Genomic DNA, 19,574 nt, shown 5'->3' with positions numbered 1-19,574 from the left:
TGTTTGTCTGTGACTGAACCATCGTAGCTTGACGTTTTTGACGTTCCCACTACTCTAAATAAAATGACTATCGCACAAACATCTTCTCCCAAGAACGCCAACACAAACACCCCAGCCAACTGCGGATTCATTCACACAATTCAGTACTGATTCGAATCATACAATCTATCAAGCATGTGATATAATTCCACTACAGTACTAGTGGGTCTATGGGATGCCCATTCAATGCTCACCACTACATAACGGTTACCGACTCTGTTTGCATATTCCTAGTGTCTACCTGACCTGAGCTGGTGTCTACTATCATGGTATCGTGGTGGTGAATGAAAACATTCAACATGCAGCCCATCATGCCAAAGCACAGACAAGTTTATGATATAGGTACAACACATTATTGGCATAGCGTGGTTCCTACAGATGTTTATTGCATGTTTCGTTTTTTGTTTTCCGTTCGCCTGTTGAGTCGCTGTTGTTGCTGCGTTCGCCACTATAGAAAGATCCAACCACGCATTCGAGCATTCAAAACTCGAAAGTCATGTAAGCCTCTTCTACTGTGTTGTGTGTACTTAGCGTTGCAGTAGAAACTAGCCAGGAGGCTCATTCAGTCAGCCAAGCAGTAGTCAATCAGTCGAGCTTACTTTACCTTCCAGTGCAGTACGAAAACCTCGATCTGTACGATTGTGTGACATAGAAACTCAAATCATTCGCAATTAAAAAAAGTAGTGGGTGTCTGACCAGCAAAATCGCCTTCACGATGACCAGTGAGCAGTCTGCTGCAGTAGACAAAGAAAATCTAGCGTAGCATTTGCGAAACACAAATTGAATTACGACAAAGCAAGTTTTGCGACCAACAACATTCACTGCAGTGCAATCTTCAAGGTTTCCTCGGAAATACACTTCGGCTGACGTGACGGTGTGCAAGTGTGTTCTCATATATCACGACGCCAGAAAGTTTCGAGTGTGTCATCTAATTAGAATCGGTTCTATTCGTAAGAAACCGCTACCACATATTGACCAGTAGTAATACGTGTGTAAGTGGTCAAGAGCATCGTAGGCTCGACAGGGAGCGAAGATGTCGCTTCGAGCAATACAGAAACGGGACAGGAACAAATTATCATCTGCCCAGCAAAAGCAGAATCACTTTATCAACAAAAGTCGTAGCTTTGGTGGAGGACCAACGGGCATCGTTGTCAGCAGCAATACCAACATCAGTAGTGTTGGTGCTGGCGCTACTGGTGGCCCTCACCATGATAGTCATCACCGTCATCATAACCAGCCAAGTAGTAAAAATGAAAAGTGGAGAAATTCAAGCACCGTCAGCATATCGTCTTCTATAGCTCCTGCAACGACAGCTCTAACTCACAAGAAACGCTCTGTTTCGTATCCGAGTCTGCATAAACGCAACAACGCCACCCACTCATCATCATCGCTGCGGTTCACCAAGTCGGAAAGTGATCTCCACAACAGTGCCCAATCCCCCGGAGGGATTGCGTTGAGTGACGCAGTGAATGCGAATAATTTGTACCTAGGTGCCAAATCCGAGGTTTGCCTGCGGACGTTGGCAGTCAAGAGCACGCATCAACCTCCGGCCCCGTTCAGGCAGGGCAGCGTGACCGGCGGATCCAGCGGCCAACGGCAGAGAATGTACGAAAGCAGCCGGAGGCCATCGGAGCTCAGCGGTGGCGAATTGGGCAGGGCCGACAAGTTCGCGGAAATCAGTAGCAATAACAATGTCGCCGTTCGCATACCAATCATCGGCTATGAGGTCATGGAAGAGAGAGCCCGATTCACTGTGAGTACTGTTTTTGTTGCTTTATTTTCTATAATCATGCGAAGAAAGAGAGTGCGGTTAAGATAGGTATTGATAACGAAGGGCGGTAATTACAGGCTACGAGATGCAACACATAGGTCTTTAGGGTGATGATAGTTATTCTCGGCTGGAGTCCCAAAAATCGACGAACGCAATACTATTTTGTTAAAGCTTCGCTGGAAGCTTTTGTGCTTACTCGAGGGTGCACAATGCAGAAGATTGAAACTTCATGAACTCAATGGAAATATCGAGTGCTGTTTCTAAGCACTATACCCTAATAGTCCTCTTTCCTATCAAGTGCAAATCGGCTCGTGATGGAATGTTTGCGTGATTTAGGAAAACACACGAGATTCGTTTCGACACGCTAAACAAATCGCGGTTGTGTATTTCAATTGATTTGTGGAAAGTATGATGCATATGCAAATAAAACCTAATGATAAGCGGAATGCAGATAGGGATAATGTGAACAAAAACGCCTCTCAATGTATGAGGAAGGCAAATAGCGATACAAATAGCTGAAGGTAATAATGAACAATCATAAGTGATGTTTGAATTGATTTCAACATATATCTTCTTGTATTGACTAAGGTTGTACGGAGGACTTGTTCGTCCAAAAATATAGGTACGCACATTTTGGGAAAGACACATAATTGGTCAATAAGCGACTAATTTCTATCATGGAGTTTTATTCCATAGATAGGTTGCTCCGTGAGCCAGAGCTTTATAGTTTTATAGAAATTTATTTAAGTCACGTTTAGTGGAATGTCTCCACTTGTCGTAACATGAATTAGTACTATTCCATATTATGCCACAACTTTGTAATCTTTACAGATACGTATTTCATCCTCAACAGAAAGGCCGTCTTTAGCGTCACATACTTGACTCGATAGTTGAGTCTAGTAAGACATTGAAGACGACGTATCTATAAAAGTGGTGGGATTCAATGGAACAGTACTATAACTCGTTTTACGGTGTCATTTGTCAGATTTCAGAAAATTCTGAAACCGAATTCTTTCCAGCAATATGAACCGTTTGTTTGAGAAACTGCATATAGTTCCGTTTTCAATCTTACTGAACATATATTCATCTCATGAGAAATATGAAATTTTTCCATTTGTTCGAGAAACTATCCAGGGTGTCGAGTTTTGCCTAAAACTATTGATCTGTATCGAAGAAGAAAGATTCGATGCCAGTTTATTCAGAAACAGTTTTTTGTTGTTTTCTCGGAATTATGTAAAATAGATATATCATCTTCTTCATTGGCATTAAATCGCCCACTGCAGGGCTGGTAGCGATGAATGCCGATAAAAATAGTGACTTTAGTGACCAACGATAACGAAAAAGTAACCAAATAGTGACTTTCAATTGCAGAAAAAGTGACCAAATAGTAACTTTTGTAAGAAGTTTTGAACCGGGTATAGAACTACAAGTTGCATTAGCATTGTTACGGTATAATTCGTAGATTGCAAACTAGTGTTATCCTTATATAGAATGCTACCAGAAATCAAGAAAAACAACAAAGGCATGAGGATTACTACTACTGGCCACGCTCGTCTAGATTGTAAGGAGGGAGAGGATGGAAGCAAGAGGCCAGTGACTACGACTTTAAGTACCACTGAGTTGGATATTGAGGATGATATTCGTTGATATTCTCTTAGCGTCGCAAGGCGTCAATAATGTACTTTCAGTTATTGACGCCCTTATCGGCTGTCGCTCATTATTCTTCCTGACGTTGAGAAACATCAAACATCATTGTCATGTGATGAAACTGAAGCTGTTCACTATCTTTGTCACCGGAGGGTATTAACGCTCGTCAGCAGACGTGGTTCTGCTACCAATCTCCTTAAATTCTGTACTCTTTACTTGAGGTTCGCCTTTCGCATTTTAACAAATTCGTGAAGAAAAAGATCTTACTTGACATGCATCGGAAATAATAAAAAATAGAAATTTGATTTTGTTGATGATGAGCATGATGACCGTGTATTTCCGTAGTTGGTACTCCCTGATTGACCAGAACGAACAATTGATCAGAAAGAACAGGGAATTAATGGATGGAAGCATGGGATTCATTCTCCCACCTTAATGTGCATAGTCAGAGAGCTCATATATTTGAAATGGTCGATAACGGCGCTGGCCACGTCCTCACGGTCTATCGGGAATGCGAAGGAATTGATGATGCAATCATTCGCCCACTACAAGCCGAGAACGCCTCTGCGCACTCGCCACGAGTTCATGCGGAATTTTATTGGAATCTGGGGGTTAGGTTTTCATGGCATAGGTTCGTCCAATGTGGTAGTAAGGAAAGAGTGCTATATCAAAATTGAAGGTCAGAAACGAGCTTTTTCGCTCATATCGAACCGCTAGAACTAGTCAAGATATAGGTAGATGATAGCAGATGGAAACAGTATGAAAGCCTATTTCCAGTTCTAGTAATTGCTAGAACATTAGAAATATATGGAAAGATACAAAGTAGAAGAAATGTAACGGGCCCAAGCCCGTTTGCAGATTTGATTTGGTTGATCATAATAGGTAAAAATAATTTTTATTTTGAACTTTTTCACAACAGGCAATGCAAAAAAAGTGACTTTAGTGACCATTTTCCCAAAAATAGTGACTTTAGTGACTTTTGGATGCAAATAGTGACTTTTTAGTGACTAAACTCAAAATAGTGACTAAGTCACTAAAAAGTGACTCGCTACCAGGCCTGCCACTGGGACATTAACGCCTCGCAGCTTAGTGTTAATTAAGCACTTCACACAGTTATTAACTGCGAGGTTTCTAAGCCAAGTTACCATTTCTGCATTCGTATATCATGAGGCTAACACGATGATACTTTTATGCCCAGGGAAGTCGAGACAATATCCAATCCGAAAATTTTCTAGATCGGGAATCGAACCCAGCCATCCTCAGCATGGTCTTGCTTTGTAGCCGTGCATCTTACCGCACGGCTAAGGAGAGCTCCTGGATATATGCAGTTTCTTAAACAAATGATTCATATATTGTTCGGTTATAATTTAATGGTTTTAAACCCCATTTTTATTTATGCCGAAAAACTGTAAAATTATTACCAAACAGTGTTCTTCTGTTGAAAAATCTGTGAAAGTTCATCGAACTCCTTGATTTACATTAAGTGTTGTGATTCATATTAAGGTTCCCCCAAACAGATGCGACGAGACTATCCCGAAGCGATTCTATCGCTTGGCGACTGCAATAATGTCGTCGTTGTTATGGAAGTGTAAATGAAACATTTCCTGCAGCGACCCAACGATAAAATCGCGACGACTAGTTGTAGCCGTCGCAACGTTGAAATCGCTTAGAGCTGGGGGAGCCTTTTAAGAATTTGTGTAAATCCATATTGATCGACATCATCAAATTTCAGCCGAGGTGTTTTGACCACATCAGAATTTGTGAGTGAAAAATACCAAGTCATGTGCGTCCCATATTGAAAGCACCTGCATAACAGTCCTATCAAGAATTTACATGACCTGATTGCACAAAACCACGGATAAACAAAACTAAACAATATTTCAATCAAACTAAATCGTTTGACGGTAATCTATCAAACGATGATCAGCTTAGCAAAATTTCAACAAGATCCGATAATTTTTGATTTCATTAGATTTTTTTTTGTTTGAAGTTTTATATGAAAGATGCAATTTTAAACTTCAAAGGCTGATATTCATAAATCGGATTGTAATTTTCTGAATATTTTGTTTCAAATTTAGAAAATATTATGCTTCTTTGGGGTCGTACACTAATTACGTACGCACTTATGGGAAGAGGGGGTCTACCATTTGCTTACGCTCAATATAAATAAAAAATGATTTGTGTGGGAAAAATCGTACATGGCGCATGGCGGGGGTGGGGGTTTAAAAACCCAGAAAATTTGCTTACGTAATTAGTTTACGGCCCCTTTTTTGGGACAGAAAATGTACTTTTTGCAAATCCTGATCATAATACCTGGTTTACAGTTCGTCTTTCAATGATAAAACAACCTAATTTTCCATACCAACAGAATGGGTGCTGTAATGACCATTATACAACTCAAATGGGTTGCATAATATTCATTATAGCACTCGTTTTGGTGCTATAATGAAAAACCAACATGACTACTTTAGCTGAATTAGATTGAGTGAGTGTTCAAATAGTGTATTCTAAGCGTCTCGTAATAAATGAAATAGATTGTTGGACATGACATCAAATTTTCCAAAGGCAAGCCAATCTATCGCTTCATAGCTTGTCGAGCTATGCAATTTGGCACGATAAGTTGAAATCTGATTGTTCTCGGCCGCAACATAATTTATTGGCATAAATTTGATTGTAAAATTTTGGTATAGATTTATCATATTAAAGCCCATAAAGCCTAGTCACAAGCTAAAACTGAGTGATTCAACAAAGCAAAAAACATGTTTAATAATTGAAAACGAAGCCTCGTCATCTATTTGACGTTTTCGGAGCACCACCAAGTGAATTTAAAATGCTTCTAATCCTCCTTCGGTTACAATATTAAGCTTTGACTCATGTCTTCTTCTTCTTCTTAGTGGCATTACATCGACCACTAGAACATTGCCGCCACAGTTATTAACCGCGAGGTCTAGCCAAGTTACCATTTCCGCATTCGTATATCACGATCATACTTTTATGCCCAGTCGAGACAATTTCCAAATTGCAAACTGCGTAGAGCGGCACCGGGAATCGAACCCAGCCACTCTTATCATGGTCTTGCTTTATAGCCGCGCAGCTTACCGCTAGGCTTTGACACCTGTAATGCTTGATGAATAAACATAATGACCATATTCAATGGATTTAGTGTGGATATTGATGAGTAATTTAAAGAAACTACTTGAATCAGTGTTGTGCAAACACCTCAAAACCATTTGCAGGAAAAAATCTTAATACAAGACTTATATTCCATAAAACCGGCAAAACTCTACACTAGAAAAAAAAGTAGACAAGATAATAAACTATACCTACGTAGCCAAAAAAAATGAAAATAGTTCGAAATATAAAAAAAAACTAAGTTTGCTTATAATTTCTGGAACAGCCTATATTCCTAAGACTCCTATCTCTACCTCCCCGTGGATCTAAGAGAAACCTTAGGGATTATTGGGTAACCAACACCCCCGGTGAGAACTATGGTCGTATACTGACAAGGAAGAGGGGGGATTGTTCCTCTTCGGAAGTGCAAATCTGGTCGAGCGTCTGTTAGGACCGGGTCGCAACAGCGTCTGGTAAGGTACCCCATTGAAGATTCTACAGTTACTAAGAAAGGCAAACGTAGAGCATACGGATGGATTTAACGGCAACAAACCCGGCAACGAATAAAGGACAACGATTGGAAAGTCGGATTTTGGAACGTGAGAACTTTGAATGAACCCGCTCAACAGATTGTGGGAAAATATCCACGAAGCTGTGGCTACAACAGCGCAGGGAATGGTTGGTTTGATGAGGAGTGCCAGCGAGTGACGAGCGAGGAAAATGCTGCTAGGAGTCGAAAGCTAGTGGCTCATACCCGTTACAATAGAGAGCGGTACAGTGTCGCAAGGGAAAAAAAGAAACGAATCCACCGCATAAAAAAGGCAGCACGAAGAGAGTATGATGGCTGAAACGCAGGAGAACATGGATAGAAACGATATGCGGAAGTTTTACGCAACAGTCAGTGGCGCGTGGTATAAAACAAAATGGCAGGCACGGTGCAAGTACCCACCTTTTTCTGACAGACAAGACTATGGTGGCATCCAGGTGGAATGAGTACTTCGAAGATTTGTTGAACGGTTAAAATAAAGGTGTATTAAGGAGCAGGATGGACAAAGTCAGCGACGGTCTAGCTGTGGAATCACCATCGCTGGATGTGGTAAAGAAGACTCTGGGAAGGACGAGGTCCCGGTCGAGCTTCTCAAACACGGAAGTTAGCAGCTGCATCCGATCCACCACATTATCCAGACAATATGGCAGGATAAAGAATTGCTATCGGCTAGCAGGATAGCCTCATATGCCCGAGAAAAGGCACAGACTAGAGTGTGCCAATGACACAGGGATCGCCCTTCTGAACTCGGTGTACAAAATTTTGTCGCGTATTCTGTTCAGCATACTGAGGCAGGTTTTCGTGAACCCGAGCAAGATCCAACAGGTTCGTCTAGTTGTAATTGTAATTTATCAGCCTTCACCCTGGCAGACACTGTCCGCCCATCTACACTTAAGTTAGGTGAAGACCTACCAAGCCTTCACCGTTAGCATGCGCTAGACCGTATAGTACACCGGTTTCCAACCACAAGCAGGCGCTGGGCTTAACCAGTCCCACAAGTGTCAGATACATTAAAGAAAAGAGAGTTGACAGGAAAGGGAAAGATTAGTGGAGAAGAGTTGCGTTTGCTGAAACGAGACAAATAAATTATGATTAGTATGGTAATTGTGCACCACGGAGGGATGCTAGTCCTTGGATCCCTAGATGTTCGATTCCACGTCTTTCTTCCAACCGATATCTGTAACTCCGTCTATGTTTGGTGGCAGTATAATCTTTTTGTTCATATGGACGTTCATTTTCTTCAAATGCCGGTCGTCTGTAATAAAAATAATAAAAGGGCCTCCGCCATTTGACCCTGGAATATTAGTAATTGTCCAAACAACGTTCTTATTGATATTGAAGTCACTAAAGAAACATTCCAAACACTGGACAACTGCTCCAAAGATACGTTACATTTAAAGCAAAATAAGTTCCGGCAAATGAACGTAGCTTTCATTGGTTTTTGCACCTACGACGATGGACGGAAATACTTGCCGTGTCGCTACCAGATGTTTGCCTAAACATCACCAAAGTCAGTCTATATTAAACACTTATGTTCTATCAAAAGGATTCGACGTAATTTTATCAATTTTGACGAGAATTGAACATATTTGAAGCAGCACATTAGTTTCTGAAAGAATCAGCTGTCATGTGAATGGAACGTTTCGGTAGTTCGTAAGGTATTTTAAAAGTACACTAGAACATTTACGTGCACATGCTTCAACAAATCATATTTACTTTAGTTATCCAAACTCGATCCCAACTACCCTGAAACAGCTATTACTGTAATAGTAACGCACCGAATCGGGGAATTCATGCAATATAACGCAGAGTTTAAACCCTCTCTTGCGTTATGTAGTATCCACTAAAACAAAGCTCCTAAGAAATTGATGCGTGAAAAATAAATAAAAGTTATCAGATTGCATAAGCAAAAGTTTATATTTTAAGTTGATCCGTTTAGTGTCAACCGGTGGATACCTGTTCTAAACACTCATTTGTTTCAAGTTCTATTTCACGCAAGCCCCCCACATTATATAATAATGAGTGCTGACAACTCAAGATACTGAAGATCATGAGCAGAACGGAGGTAGGCATAACTTCTAGGGATCAACCACCACCAAGATCCAACAGGTTCGTCTAGTTAAGAACAAAACTAATTTCTTCATGTGTCGTGAGACGAATTAGTATTTTCAAACCCACCACTTGATTGTAACTTAACAAATGCGTACCTGTTTTGAAACCATATTTTGGATGCCTTAAACTATTTCAACAATCGAAAACAGAAAGGTGCTGTGAACCGACTTAAAGAATAAGCTTAAACTTGGTCCAAAATGTAGCGAACGTCAGTCCAATTTACCATAAGAAAATGTTATCGCCTTTTTGAAAGTGATGCAATTCAACTGTGGACACCCTTCAAACTTGAAAATAATTCAGTTTCAGCTAAATATTGGCTCAATCGATCATTTCGCTAAGTTGAGTTTTTTTTCAAATAAAAAAAAAAATGTACTGCAATTTAAGGTGATTATATAACTAATCCCGTGATGAATTTCAAATTCACAACGTGTTTTCCTACTCCTATTCCCGAAAACCCATATCTGACGTAATCTTTTTCGTAAAGTGCTGAAATTAAAGTCGATTGTTTAGCATAAGTGAACAAATGATGTTCCATTGTGTCTTTTCTTATGTGCGTTATGGTTCGCTCAATTCGTGCTCTTGAAAAATTACTGCAAAAAGCACGTGGTTTCTAAGATGGCCGATTTGTGGCTTTGTTGTATAATCACCTTAATATTGGGAAAATCCAAGGTGCAACATAATGCCATTTTTTTCACCTAGCTACACTGCCGCTGCAAGCAAAACTGTCCCTCCTTCTTCTTCTTATTGGCATGACATCCCCCTTGGGACATTGTCTTAGAATTCTTCAAGGACTTCCACAGTTATTAACTACGAGGTTTCTAAACCATGTTACTATTTTTGCATTTGTATATCATATCATGAGGCTAACATTAAGTGACCAGACGTTCCGGATTATGCGGGATAGTCCCGGATTCAGCCTTCCTGTCCCGCATTGACAGGTGTCCCGGATGCTATAATGAGTCTGTTTATCGGTAGAAAATAAGATATCTAGAATATTTGTGACAGATTCGAACAATTGCAAGAAAAATTAGTTGATTATTTTAAAGAGCCAGTTTTCGTAAATATCTTGTATATCTAGGAATTCTAAAGGATCAACAAAAGTTAAATTGATTTCTTAGATAACGCGGAAATATTAGTAATTTGTATGATCTGTGGAAACAAAAATATCTGTAGATATTCTGAAAAGTTTAAGTCATGACAATGATCTGAATCGTAAGGACTTGAGTTAGCTCCAAAAACTACAAAATTGAATACCAGAAAATGTGTAACATTTGGAGCATCCTTAATTCTGCAAAGATCTCAGAAAAAGCAGGAAAAGCTCAAACATGCGGACAGTACCCAGTAGACCGGTGAAGAATGTTTCGCTTATCGCTTATTTCACGACTGGAACGGGCTTCTAACCCTCTTGGCCGAAAATGTCATTTGACTAAAGAGAATTTACGGCCGAAAGGGAAACAACATTTTCGACCAAATGACTTTTTCGGCCAAATCACATGCTTGGCCAACTGCAAATTTCAGTAAAATTTCCTTTTTTTCAAACGGCATTTTCAGCCAATTGATCTATCCGGCCAAAATGGCTTTGGTTTAATGGCCTTCGGTCACATGGTTACAAACTTTTGAAAAGAACGCGCCTCGTAATCTTGAGCATTTTATAAGTTGCTCTTATTTCATAGACTTATGAAAATCAATACGTTTTTTATGTCGAAATTCCAAAGGAATATCTTTTGATGCTACACATATAATTATATTTCATTTTTTGGATCATCCAAAGATTTCGATGTTACTATGAAATCGAGTAATTAGCACCATGCTGGATGTTTTGGTTGAGAGAAGAATAATTCGTTTTGAAACGATTTGAATCATTTGTTTGAGAAACTGCATAAGTCCATTTAACACTATTTCGAGAAAACAACAAAAATCTGTTTTTGAACAAATTTGCACCGAATATTTCAATTTCTTCGATACAGATCAATAGTTTTTAGCAAAACTCAACACCGTGGGCACTTTCAGTGCAAAAAATGTAAGCTGTACTCCACAATTGCCCTTCAAAGTACGTGGATATATGTAGTTTCTCAAACAAACGAAAAAAAATCATACATTCCTGAACAAATTTTTTTTTTGTATTTTTTGCCAGAATACATATTTTTGGACGAGGATTCAGAATATATAAAAATCTCATTTTGGCCAAAAATGTTACATATGCAGTTTCTCAAACAAACGGTTCATTTGTTACGCTTTCAAAATGTATAACGCGTAAGGTTAAGGTGTGATACTTTTATGCCCAGGGAAGTCGAGACAATTTCCAAACCGAAAATTTCATAGATCGGACCGGGAATCGAACCCAATCACCTTCAGCATGTTCTTACTTTGTTGCTGCGTATCTTACCGCACGGCTAAGGAAGGCCCGGAAAAAACTGTCCCATATTGACATGGAATTCATATCAATATATGATAGTTATGCTTGCGGCGGTAGTATTCGACTTCAATGTTAGTCGAGTCTCCATGTTCCATTTAGGTTTTATTTAGTTATCATGGTCGGTCTCCAGGTCCGCAATCCACCTCATTTTCATAAGCGTGGAACAAATTATTTATGTTTCACATGTTTAAGAGCTTTTGTACGTCATATAATAACTGAATCTGCTGCGACATGCATTCCTCAAAGTAAAACATTCATTTGTTTACTAACATCGAATGACCTAATTATCTTTATTCTTTTTTGCTCCCCTCTCATGATTGCGGCGGCACGCTTCCTCCACCGAACAGATCTTCAAACTGCGCATCGAAAATAGCATCTCCCATACATGCTGGTTGGTACTGCGGCGCTACACCGATTTTGTGCGTTTGAACAACAAACTGCGAACGTACTTCCCGCACTGCACTCTGATACTCCCGCGGAAGAAATGGTTCGGCGATAACTTTAGCAGCGGTTTCATCGACAACCGGATACAGGGACTGCAAACCTTTATCAACACCATCATGGGCGATGATGCCATGCGAACCTGCCCGGTCGTTCGGGAGTTCTTCTGCCTCGACGAACCGCCATCCTATTCGGAGAGCATGGAAGAATCTAGGGTAAGACAAATCTTCATCGGTTTGCTTTTTGCACCATTTTTACGGAACAAACCTATTTCAGATAATTTTTGAAGTTCAGGAAGAAACTATATCTCATCTGAAGCAACAGCTGCAGACCAAAGATGAACTGATTTCAGCCCTCCAGGCAAAACTCGCCAGCGAAATGACTAGGAATAAGGTGCTAAGTAACGTTGTACGGTAAGCATCGTTGAACATCGATTGACCGATAAGGGCATATGAGATATTCGTTATTTCTTTTTTTAGGAACAGCATCGAGGACTGCAATAAATGTGCAAATCAGATAAGCAACCACTTGAAAGAGTCTGCCATCAAGTAGTACTGCTGTATATGAGGATTCTGCAAACCACTTGTAGCTATATTATTTTGTTTTATAATTTGATTATGATTTAAGGATATGTTTCATGGATAGTGAACAACGACAAATAATACACCACGAATGCCTTAAATTGTTGACATTAAGCATAAACGATGGTATTTTCTATAAGAAATTTTGCTAGTTTGATACACTACGAGTCAAACTATGTACTAAAGTTTACTACGATATTATAAGCAGCACTATTTACCATAGTTTTACAGTTTAATTCGAAGGAAATATAATCTCCACTATTGTATAATTGAGTTGTTTAGCAATGATCTATCCGAAATTCAATTAGAACTAATTTAGATAATGATGCAATATGTGGAAAAAGGTCAGTAAATGCTAAAATTTTGTGTGACAATGATGAGAAATCGTAACTGGACCAACATATTAGAACCATATGCTTTCTATCGGAAATAATTATAATGCATTCGCTGATTTTTATACATAATGGTCATTCTTGAGGAGCAAAATCTCGATTTCTAGCGATTAAATTGAGGACATTTTTGGCATCCCAGCCTAAAATGACCTAAATTTTCAATAAATGATAATTTGACAATGTTGCCGGTGTGGCATGTTCTTTCAACATAAATTTACGCAATTAATGTGCTTTACTTAGTATAATGGAAATATTTCAAAACTGAAAGTATGCTCTTTTGTGGAGAAGTATGCTCTTTTGCGGGAGAATGGGACTACCAACAAAAGGAGTAAAATTTGATGCATAAAAGGCATAAATTTCACACATTTTTCCTGTTTTTATGCTTAAAAGTTATTCATTTGTGAATAAAAGTTAAAATATGTATTCCTTTTTGTGTGTACTGCCGTAATCTGGCAAAGTGACGTATACGTCATTTTTCAAAAATGGTGTTAACGAGTAGTATTCATCGTAATCTTTACAGAAAAATGGAAAACATGGATGTTGTGAAATGGCGCATACGTCACTTTTTCAGATTACATCAGTGTAGTCCCATTCTCCCACGAAAGAGCGTACTTTGAAGTCATATCTGAATACTTTATATTCAAAAGATCATAGTTCAAAGTCTTTTGTGTGTAAACTTTTTTTTGCAGTGTAGAGTGTTTGTGCCTTTTTTGAAAATTTTAGAAAATCATTGGGGATATTCACTTGACAGCGTAAGCAGCTGCTGATTATTGAAATGTTTCATACACAATCACAAGGGACACATTTCAAATCGCCTATAAAACATTTCTATAAACAGATATGCAGCAACCTACGCCATTAAGTGAATACCCCTATTGAGATTTGCATACGTTCTATTCCCCCATGACAAAAGCAGATTGTTACAATTATGCGATCATAGGCAGCAAAGTCAGTGATTACTCTTAACATTTGTCGTATTCGAATGCGTTCACGTTAGAATACTTACCGTTATCATAAGCGCCAGTGGACCACAATAGATGATAAGACAAAATCCGCTGATCATAAGGAATGTGAAGATGCCTCTTATCACCCAATTCTTCCACCTGAAATGAAATAAATGGAAGCAACATATAGTAGGTAAAGCCCGATGTCAGGATAAAAAAATACTTCAAATCCGCTCCCCATGAACCTAAAACCCTACGTATTCGCATAATCTGCAGTCTTAAAAATATAAAAGTGATCAAAGTCGTTTCTAATGAATTATTCAGTACAAATAGCAGATTGTATCTATTTTGTTTTTGTTTCTTTGACATGTTACTGCGATCGCGCCATATAGGGCTGGGAAAAAATCCGAAGATCAAGAGAAAAGGAGGAAACCTTTTTTATCTCATCCGTTTTCACTGGCAAACGAGTATACCTCTGCATACCCACAAATGTCACACTTGTAAAATTTCATTAGCAAAGAAGGGTAAAAATAAAAGTGACAGATAAATTTCAATGAAATTTTCTAATTCTATCGTTATATAAACCATCGTCCTTATTACTGTGCGGTAGACAATAATATAATATCTATATTAATTTGGCTCAAAAAACACTTTTTCAAATTTTTTCATGGGCCGCTCTAATATTTGGTTTTTCCTGATGCCCTGATGCTCTGAACAAAATTTCAGCCAAATCGGTCAACGGTTGAGCGGTGCTAAGCTCGTTGGAAATTTATATGGTAAAAAGTATGCAGAAACATTAAAAAACAGTGACAGTAACAGTTGGTTAGCACAATTTACGTTGAAACTATGATACTCATTCAGTTCTTGTAGAATTAAATACAGCATGTTATGCTAAAAACTGCGAGAAGATTAGAGTTTATTATGCAAAGATATTAGCATTTTACTAGAGTGTGGTATGGCCTGTATATTCTTTTCATAGGTGAAAGAAACGAAATTTGCTCAAACCCCACTTCAAAAAATGCTAATAATTTCGCCGGGGAAACACTATTTTTCCCAGCACAACATTCTGTATTAAATTCTTCAAGATCACAGTTTTTCATCGTAAATTGTGCCTTCTAACTGCAAACCACTGTTTTTGGATGTTTCTGCAAACATTTTTTGCATATTTACTTTCAACGAGTTAATTAAAACCGCCCAAATGTTGACCGATTGGACTGAAATTTTGTCCAGAGCCCGAATAAGAGGGCCCACCAAAAAAAAGTTTTTTTTTACAAATTGGAGCCACCCTAATATCTATTCTATTTTTTATCTTCTTCTATATAAATAAAAACGCAATTATGTCTGTCTGACCCTCATAGACTCGGAAACTACTGAACCGATCGGCATAAAATTTTGTATGCAGAGGGTTTTGGGGCCGGGGATGGTTCGATTCGTTCTTCTGGAGAGGGGGGCTCCCATACAAATGAAACACAATGTTCGTTATACATAAAAAAGAATTTCTGTCTGTCTGATCCTTATAGATTCGGAAACTTCAGGCTGGGAAAACACACATAACTTTCTACCTAACTCAAAAACTAATCAAACTAATGGAACCCAATGTGGCATGTAGATGTTTTTGATGACAAAAATGTTCCTATCATGGTTCGAGACCTCTCCCGCTCTAGAAAGAAGGGGTCCCATACTACAACATTTTTTTTGCATAACTTGAAAAGTAATCAAGCAAATAGAATCAAATTTGGAATATAACGGTTTTTGGAGGCAAGATATGTTTCTGAAATGATTTGAGACCCCTCTCCGCATTGAAAGGGGGGAGGGGACTTTTATACAAAAGAAACACTGATTTATGCATAACTCAAAAAAATAATCAAAACGAACTCGGTGGTCTAGTGGCTACCGCTTCTGCCTTATAAGCAGGAGGTCGTGGGTTCAATTCCAGGCTCGTCCCTTTCCTACTTTGTATTTATATCTTAGTTCTTTCTGTGTTTCACGTTATACCAAAACGATTCCTACTGTTAGAACCTTCCCCACAATCCCAAAACCTCCCGTGGCACCTATGAGAGATCGTAGAGTTCTCTGCATCTTTCTTAAGTAGGTGTCTAACAAACCATCCTCCCCTTCCTCGGCATTCGCAAGGACGTGGCCAGGACAGATCTCGACTATTGGAGAGTGCATTGCTTCCATCTAAGAGTTAGTGATTATTCCCAAATCAATATCTGTGGTAACGGATTAAAGTGATGCTACTTTCATACAATAGTCTTGGCTTGTACCACCTACGAATTTGTGCGAACTACTAAATGCTATGCTAATGCTAACTCAAAAAAAATCAAGCAATTGGAACCGAATTTGGCATGGTTAAAAAACAGATGATTTGAAATTTGCTCTACGATTGCCCCTTCTAAATATTTCATCGCCTCTATGAAGGAAGAAGATTCCGGAGGGCCAAATGAAATCAAATCGCAGAGCAAACGTCAATTAATTTTGGGTTAGACGAAGTTCGACGGGTCAGCTATACTGCCGTTCTACGCATACTTGCTCCAAATTAAAAAAAAATGCAACTGAGCATTTGGAACAAAACTACAATTTTTAATCTTGGCCTCATAAGAGTAGATAATTAAAAAAGATCTCATCACTACGTTATTGGGAGACCTCTATTCTAATGACTTCATTCAAGTTTTTTGTTCAGAAATATAATTTTCGACCGTATTCATGAAAATATTTGAGCGGGACAATTATGCCGAGAAATATAACACTTGTTTGCATATTTGTCCCGCTGCGTGATTGATTTCGTTAATGGCTACTTTGACACACATCTAGTTTCAAGCTTAATGTCTAAGTTTGTACTACCCACGTGGTTGATGTTATTAGATCACAATGGTATAACTTAGAATAAAAATCCGTTTGGCCGGCCTTGTTCGCTACTACAAATGGTGAGGCTAGTGAAAACTAAGTATTGAATACCATTTCTATAAGCAACACTGTATAACATAACATATTATGCCATAATGACAAATATGCGCAGAAATTCAACAATGGGACAAATCGACTTGATGTTGTTTCGTTGATTTTTCGAGCAAAGTTTCATATTTTTGAGTGTTTTCTGGAAAAACACATCAAATTAGGGCACTTTTTGATAAAAGTTCAAAATCTTCAAAAACTAAGGGGCCGTACACTAATTTACATAATACATTCTTTGGAATGTTTCTCTTGCAACATCTTCAGGTATTCTATTCAAAACTCCAGGAGTTCTTCTCCTGGAATATATTGAAAAAATCATCAAGGTGTTATCTCAGAAATTCATCCTTAACCTTTTGTCTGTGCTCTGGGGTCAATATGACCCCAGGCCACTTTGAGTGGCTGCCATTTTTTAAGTTTTCAACCGATTCTCCTAATTTTTGGTAGTTTGGTAAAACTCGCCGAGATCTGTCTCCTAGGTGCAAATTCGCTTGAAAAATCTTGAAAATATGCGCTACAGTGTCCTTTTTTCAAAAAACTTACGTTGTCTGTGCTCTGGGGTCAAATTGATTTAAATTGAAATTGCTATAACTATTTTAATGTTTGGCCAATTTTGGATTTTTGGGGCTGTTTCGAAAGATAATTTAATCATCTTTCAGGTCGTTACCAAAGATTGACTTTAGGTGGGCGGGTACATCGCGGGAGGGTTTTCGTAAAAAAGGGTACAAAACAGTGATTTTTTATGCTTATTTTATTATATCTGAAAATCCTACCCATTTTGGACTGCATCTTTTCAAAAAGGTTATGCAAGAAGGCGTCTGCTTTGACATGAGACATTGATTAGTTTAGCGCTTGGTCGCCAGGTGGCGGTATATTTGAATTCATTATTTTAGACTACTCAAGTAACTCCGATGTATGGAATTTTCCTCATTGTAAATATTCTTATCGCACAATTTTGAAATTTGTAAAGATGACGTCTGTAACAAAGTTCGTCTGGTGGAAATAGACTGTCATGTGACGGAATAAATAATAAGTAAATTTACAAATAGGCGGCGCTAGTGTACTTGCAATATTCTTGCATACATGAAATATTGCTTTAGCTTGAGATCCCTCATACCTACACCCAAGTTGTATTCGACAACATTGTTCAGGATGTCTAGCACTACAAAGCGGTGCTCAATATAATGAGCACTTCTTCCCATTTTTTAATTTGTGCGATAAGAATATTTACACTGAGGAGAATTCTATATATCGGAATATTTGAGTAGTCTAAAATAATGAATTCAAATATACCAAAACCTGGCGGCCGAGTTCTAAACTTATCAACGCCTCATGCCAAAGCACATGCCTTCCTGCATAGCCTTTTTTTAAAAGTTGCAGTTCAAAATGGGTAGGATTTTCGGATATAAGTAAAATAATCATGAAAAATCACTGTTTTGTACCCTTGTTCACTAAAACCCCTCCCCGCGATGTACCCGCCCACCTATAGTCAATCTTTGGTAACGACCTGAAAGATGATTAAATTATTTTTCGAAACAGCCCAAAAAATCAAAAATTGGCCAAACATTAAAAAAGTTATAGCAATTTCAATTTGGGGTCAATTTGACCCCAGAGCACAGACAACGTAAGTTTTTTTGAGCACAGACAGAAGGTTAAGGAATTCTTTTGGAAATTCATTTGAAAATTATTTCAGACACTCTATCTGGAATTCATTTTAAAACTCCTCCGTGAATACTTTCGAAAATGAATCTTTAAATTTCATCGAAAATTCAATTAGGTAACTCCTTAAGGAATTCTTTCGGAAATTTCTTTACAAAATACTTTAGAAATACCTTCGGAATTTTCTTCAGGAATTTCGACTGAAGTTCCTTTAGATATTCTTCAAAAAATTCCTTCGGAAATTATTTCTGGAATTCCTTTAAATATGCCTTCAAAGTTCCTTCGAAAACTCCTTTAGGAATTGCATCGGAATTGCCTTTAGGAATTCTTTCGAAAAATCCTTTAGGAGCTCTTCAGAAACACTTTTAATAAAAGCTCCAGAAATTCCTTTAGCAATTACTTTGGAAATTATTTTACGAATTCCAACGAAAATTATTTCAGGAAATTCTAAATGACTTTCCGAAGGGATTTTTAAAGTATATTTAGAATGTATTTCCAATGAAATTCCTGAAGAAATTTTATAAGGATTATCTGAAGCCTGAAGGAACATCCGAAAGAACTCCTGAAGTAATTTTTCACTGAACTCCTGACGGAAAATCCGAAAAAAAAATCCGTGTAGAAATTCTAAGCAAATACCTGGAGAAGAAACTTCGAAGGAATTTCCGGAGAATTCCATAAAGAAATCGTTGGAGGAATTTGCCAAATTATTTATAAGTAAATTTTCAGGAATTTAAAAAAATCCTGGGGGTATTCCAAAAAGAATTCCTGTCGGACTGCTGGAAAAAATCTGGAATAATTTTTGATGATATTTTCCAAGGAGAACCTAAAATGATATACGAAAGAATTCCTAAAGAAATTCCAGATGTAGGGGAACTGCTCCTTGAATTCATACCATGTACCCAAATCAATACCACCCGAAAACAAAGAATTGGTGCTCAAATTGTTTTATTTCTCATTTTTGT

General features: G+C 38.2%; 2 protein-coding genes across 2 annotated transcripts in view; one reads left to right on the top strand and one right to left on the bottom strand.

The window, feature by feature from the left end:
* LOC134204908 (phosphatidate cytidylyltransferase, photoreceptor-specific-like) overlaps positions 1 to 19,574 on the bottom strand; it is a 107,071-nt gene that overhangs the window by 51,952 nt on the left and 35,545 nt on the right. Inside the window, exon 3 of the mRNA XM_062679715.1 lies at positions 14,064 to 14,160. Coding sequence (XP_062535699.1) covers positions 14,064 to 14,160 — 97 coding nt within the window. The remainder of the gene's footprint in view (positions 1 to 14,063; positions 14,161 to 19,574) is intronic.
* LOC134204906 (uncharacterized) lies at positions 408 to 12,934 on the top strand. The gene is made up of 4 exons (XM_062679713.1): positions 408 to 1,792; positions 11,991 to 12,299; positions 12,361 to 12,497; positions 12,564 to 12,934. The coding sequence occupies exons 1-4, from the start codon at positions 1,073 to 1,075 to the stop codon at positions 12,634 to 12,636; spliced, it is 1,239 nt and encodes a 412-aa protein (XP_062535697.1). The 5' UTR covers positions 408 to 1,072; the 3' UTR covers positions 12,637 to 12,934.

This window comes from Armigeres subalbatus, unplaced genomic scaffold (assembly GCF_024139115.2).
Source record: "Armigeres subalbatus isolate Guangzhou_Male unplaced genomic scaffold, GZ_Asu_2 Contig948, whole genome shotgun sequence".
Taxonomy (NCBI): Eukaryota; Metazoa; Arthropoda; class Insecta; order Diptera; family Culicidae; genus Armigeres; species Armigeres subalbatus.
Note: the sequence above shows the minus strand (reverse complement) of the source record. Positions and strands in the feature narration are given on the sequence as shown.

Coding starts and splice junctions, on each gene's coding strand:
- LOC134204906 (XM_062679713.1), top strand. CDS start 1,073: ATGTCGCTTCGAGCAATACAGAAACGGGACAGGAACAAATTATCATCT. Junction 1,793..11,990: donor AAGAGAGAGCCCGATTCACT/GTGAGTACTGTT, acceptor TCCACCGAACAG/ATCTTCAAACTGCGCATCGA. Junction 12,498..12,563: donor GTGCTAAGTAACGTTGTACG/GTAAGCATCGTT, acceptor TTCTTTTTTTAG/GAACAGCATCGAGGACTGCA.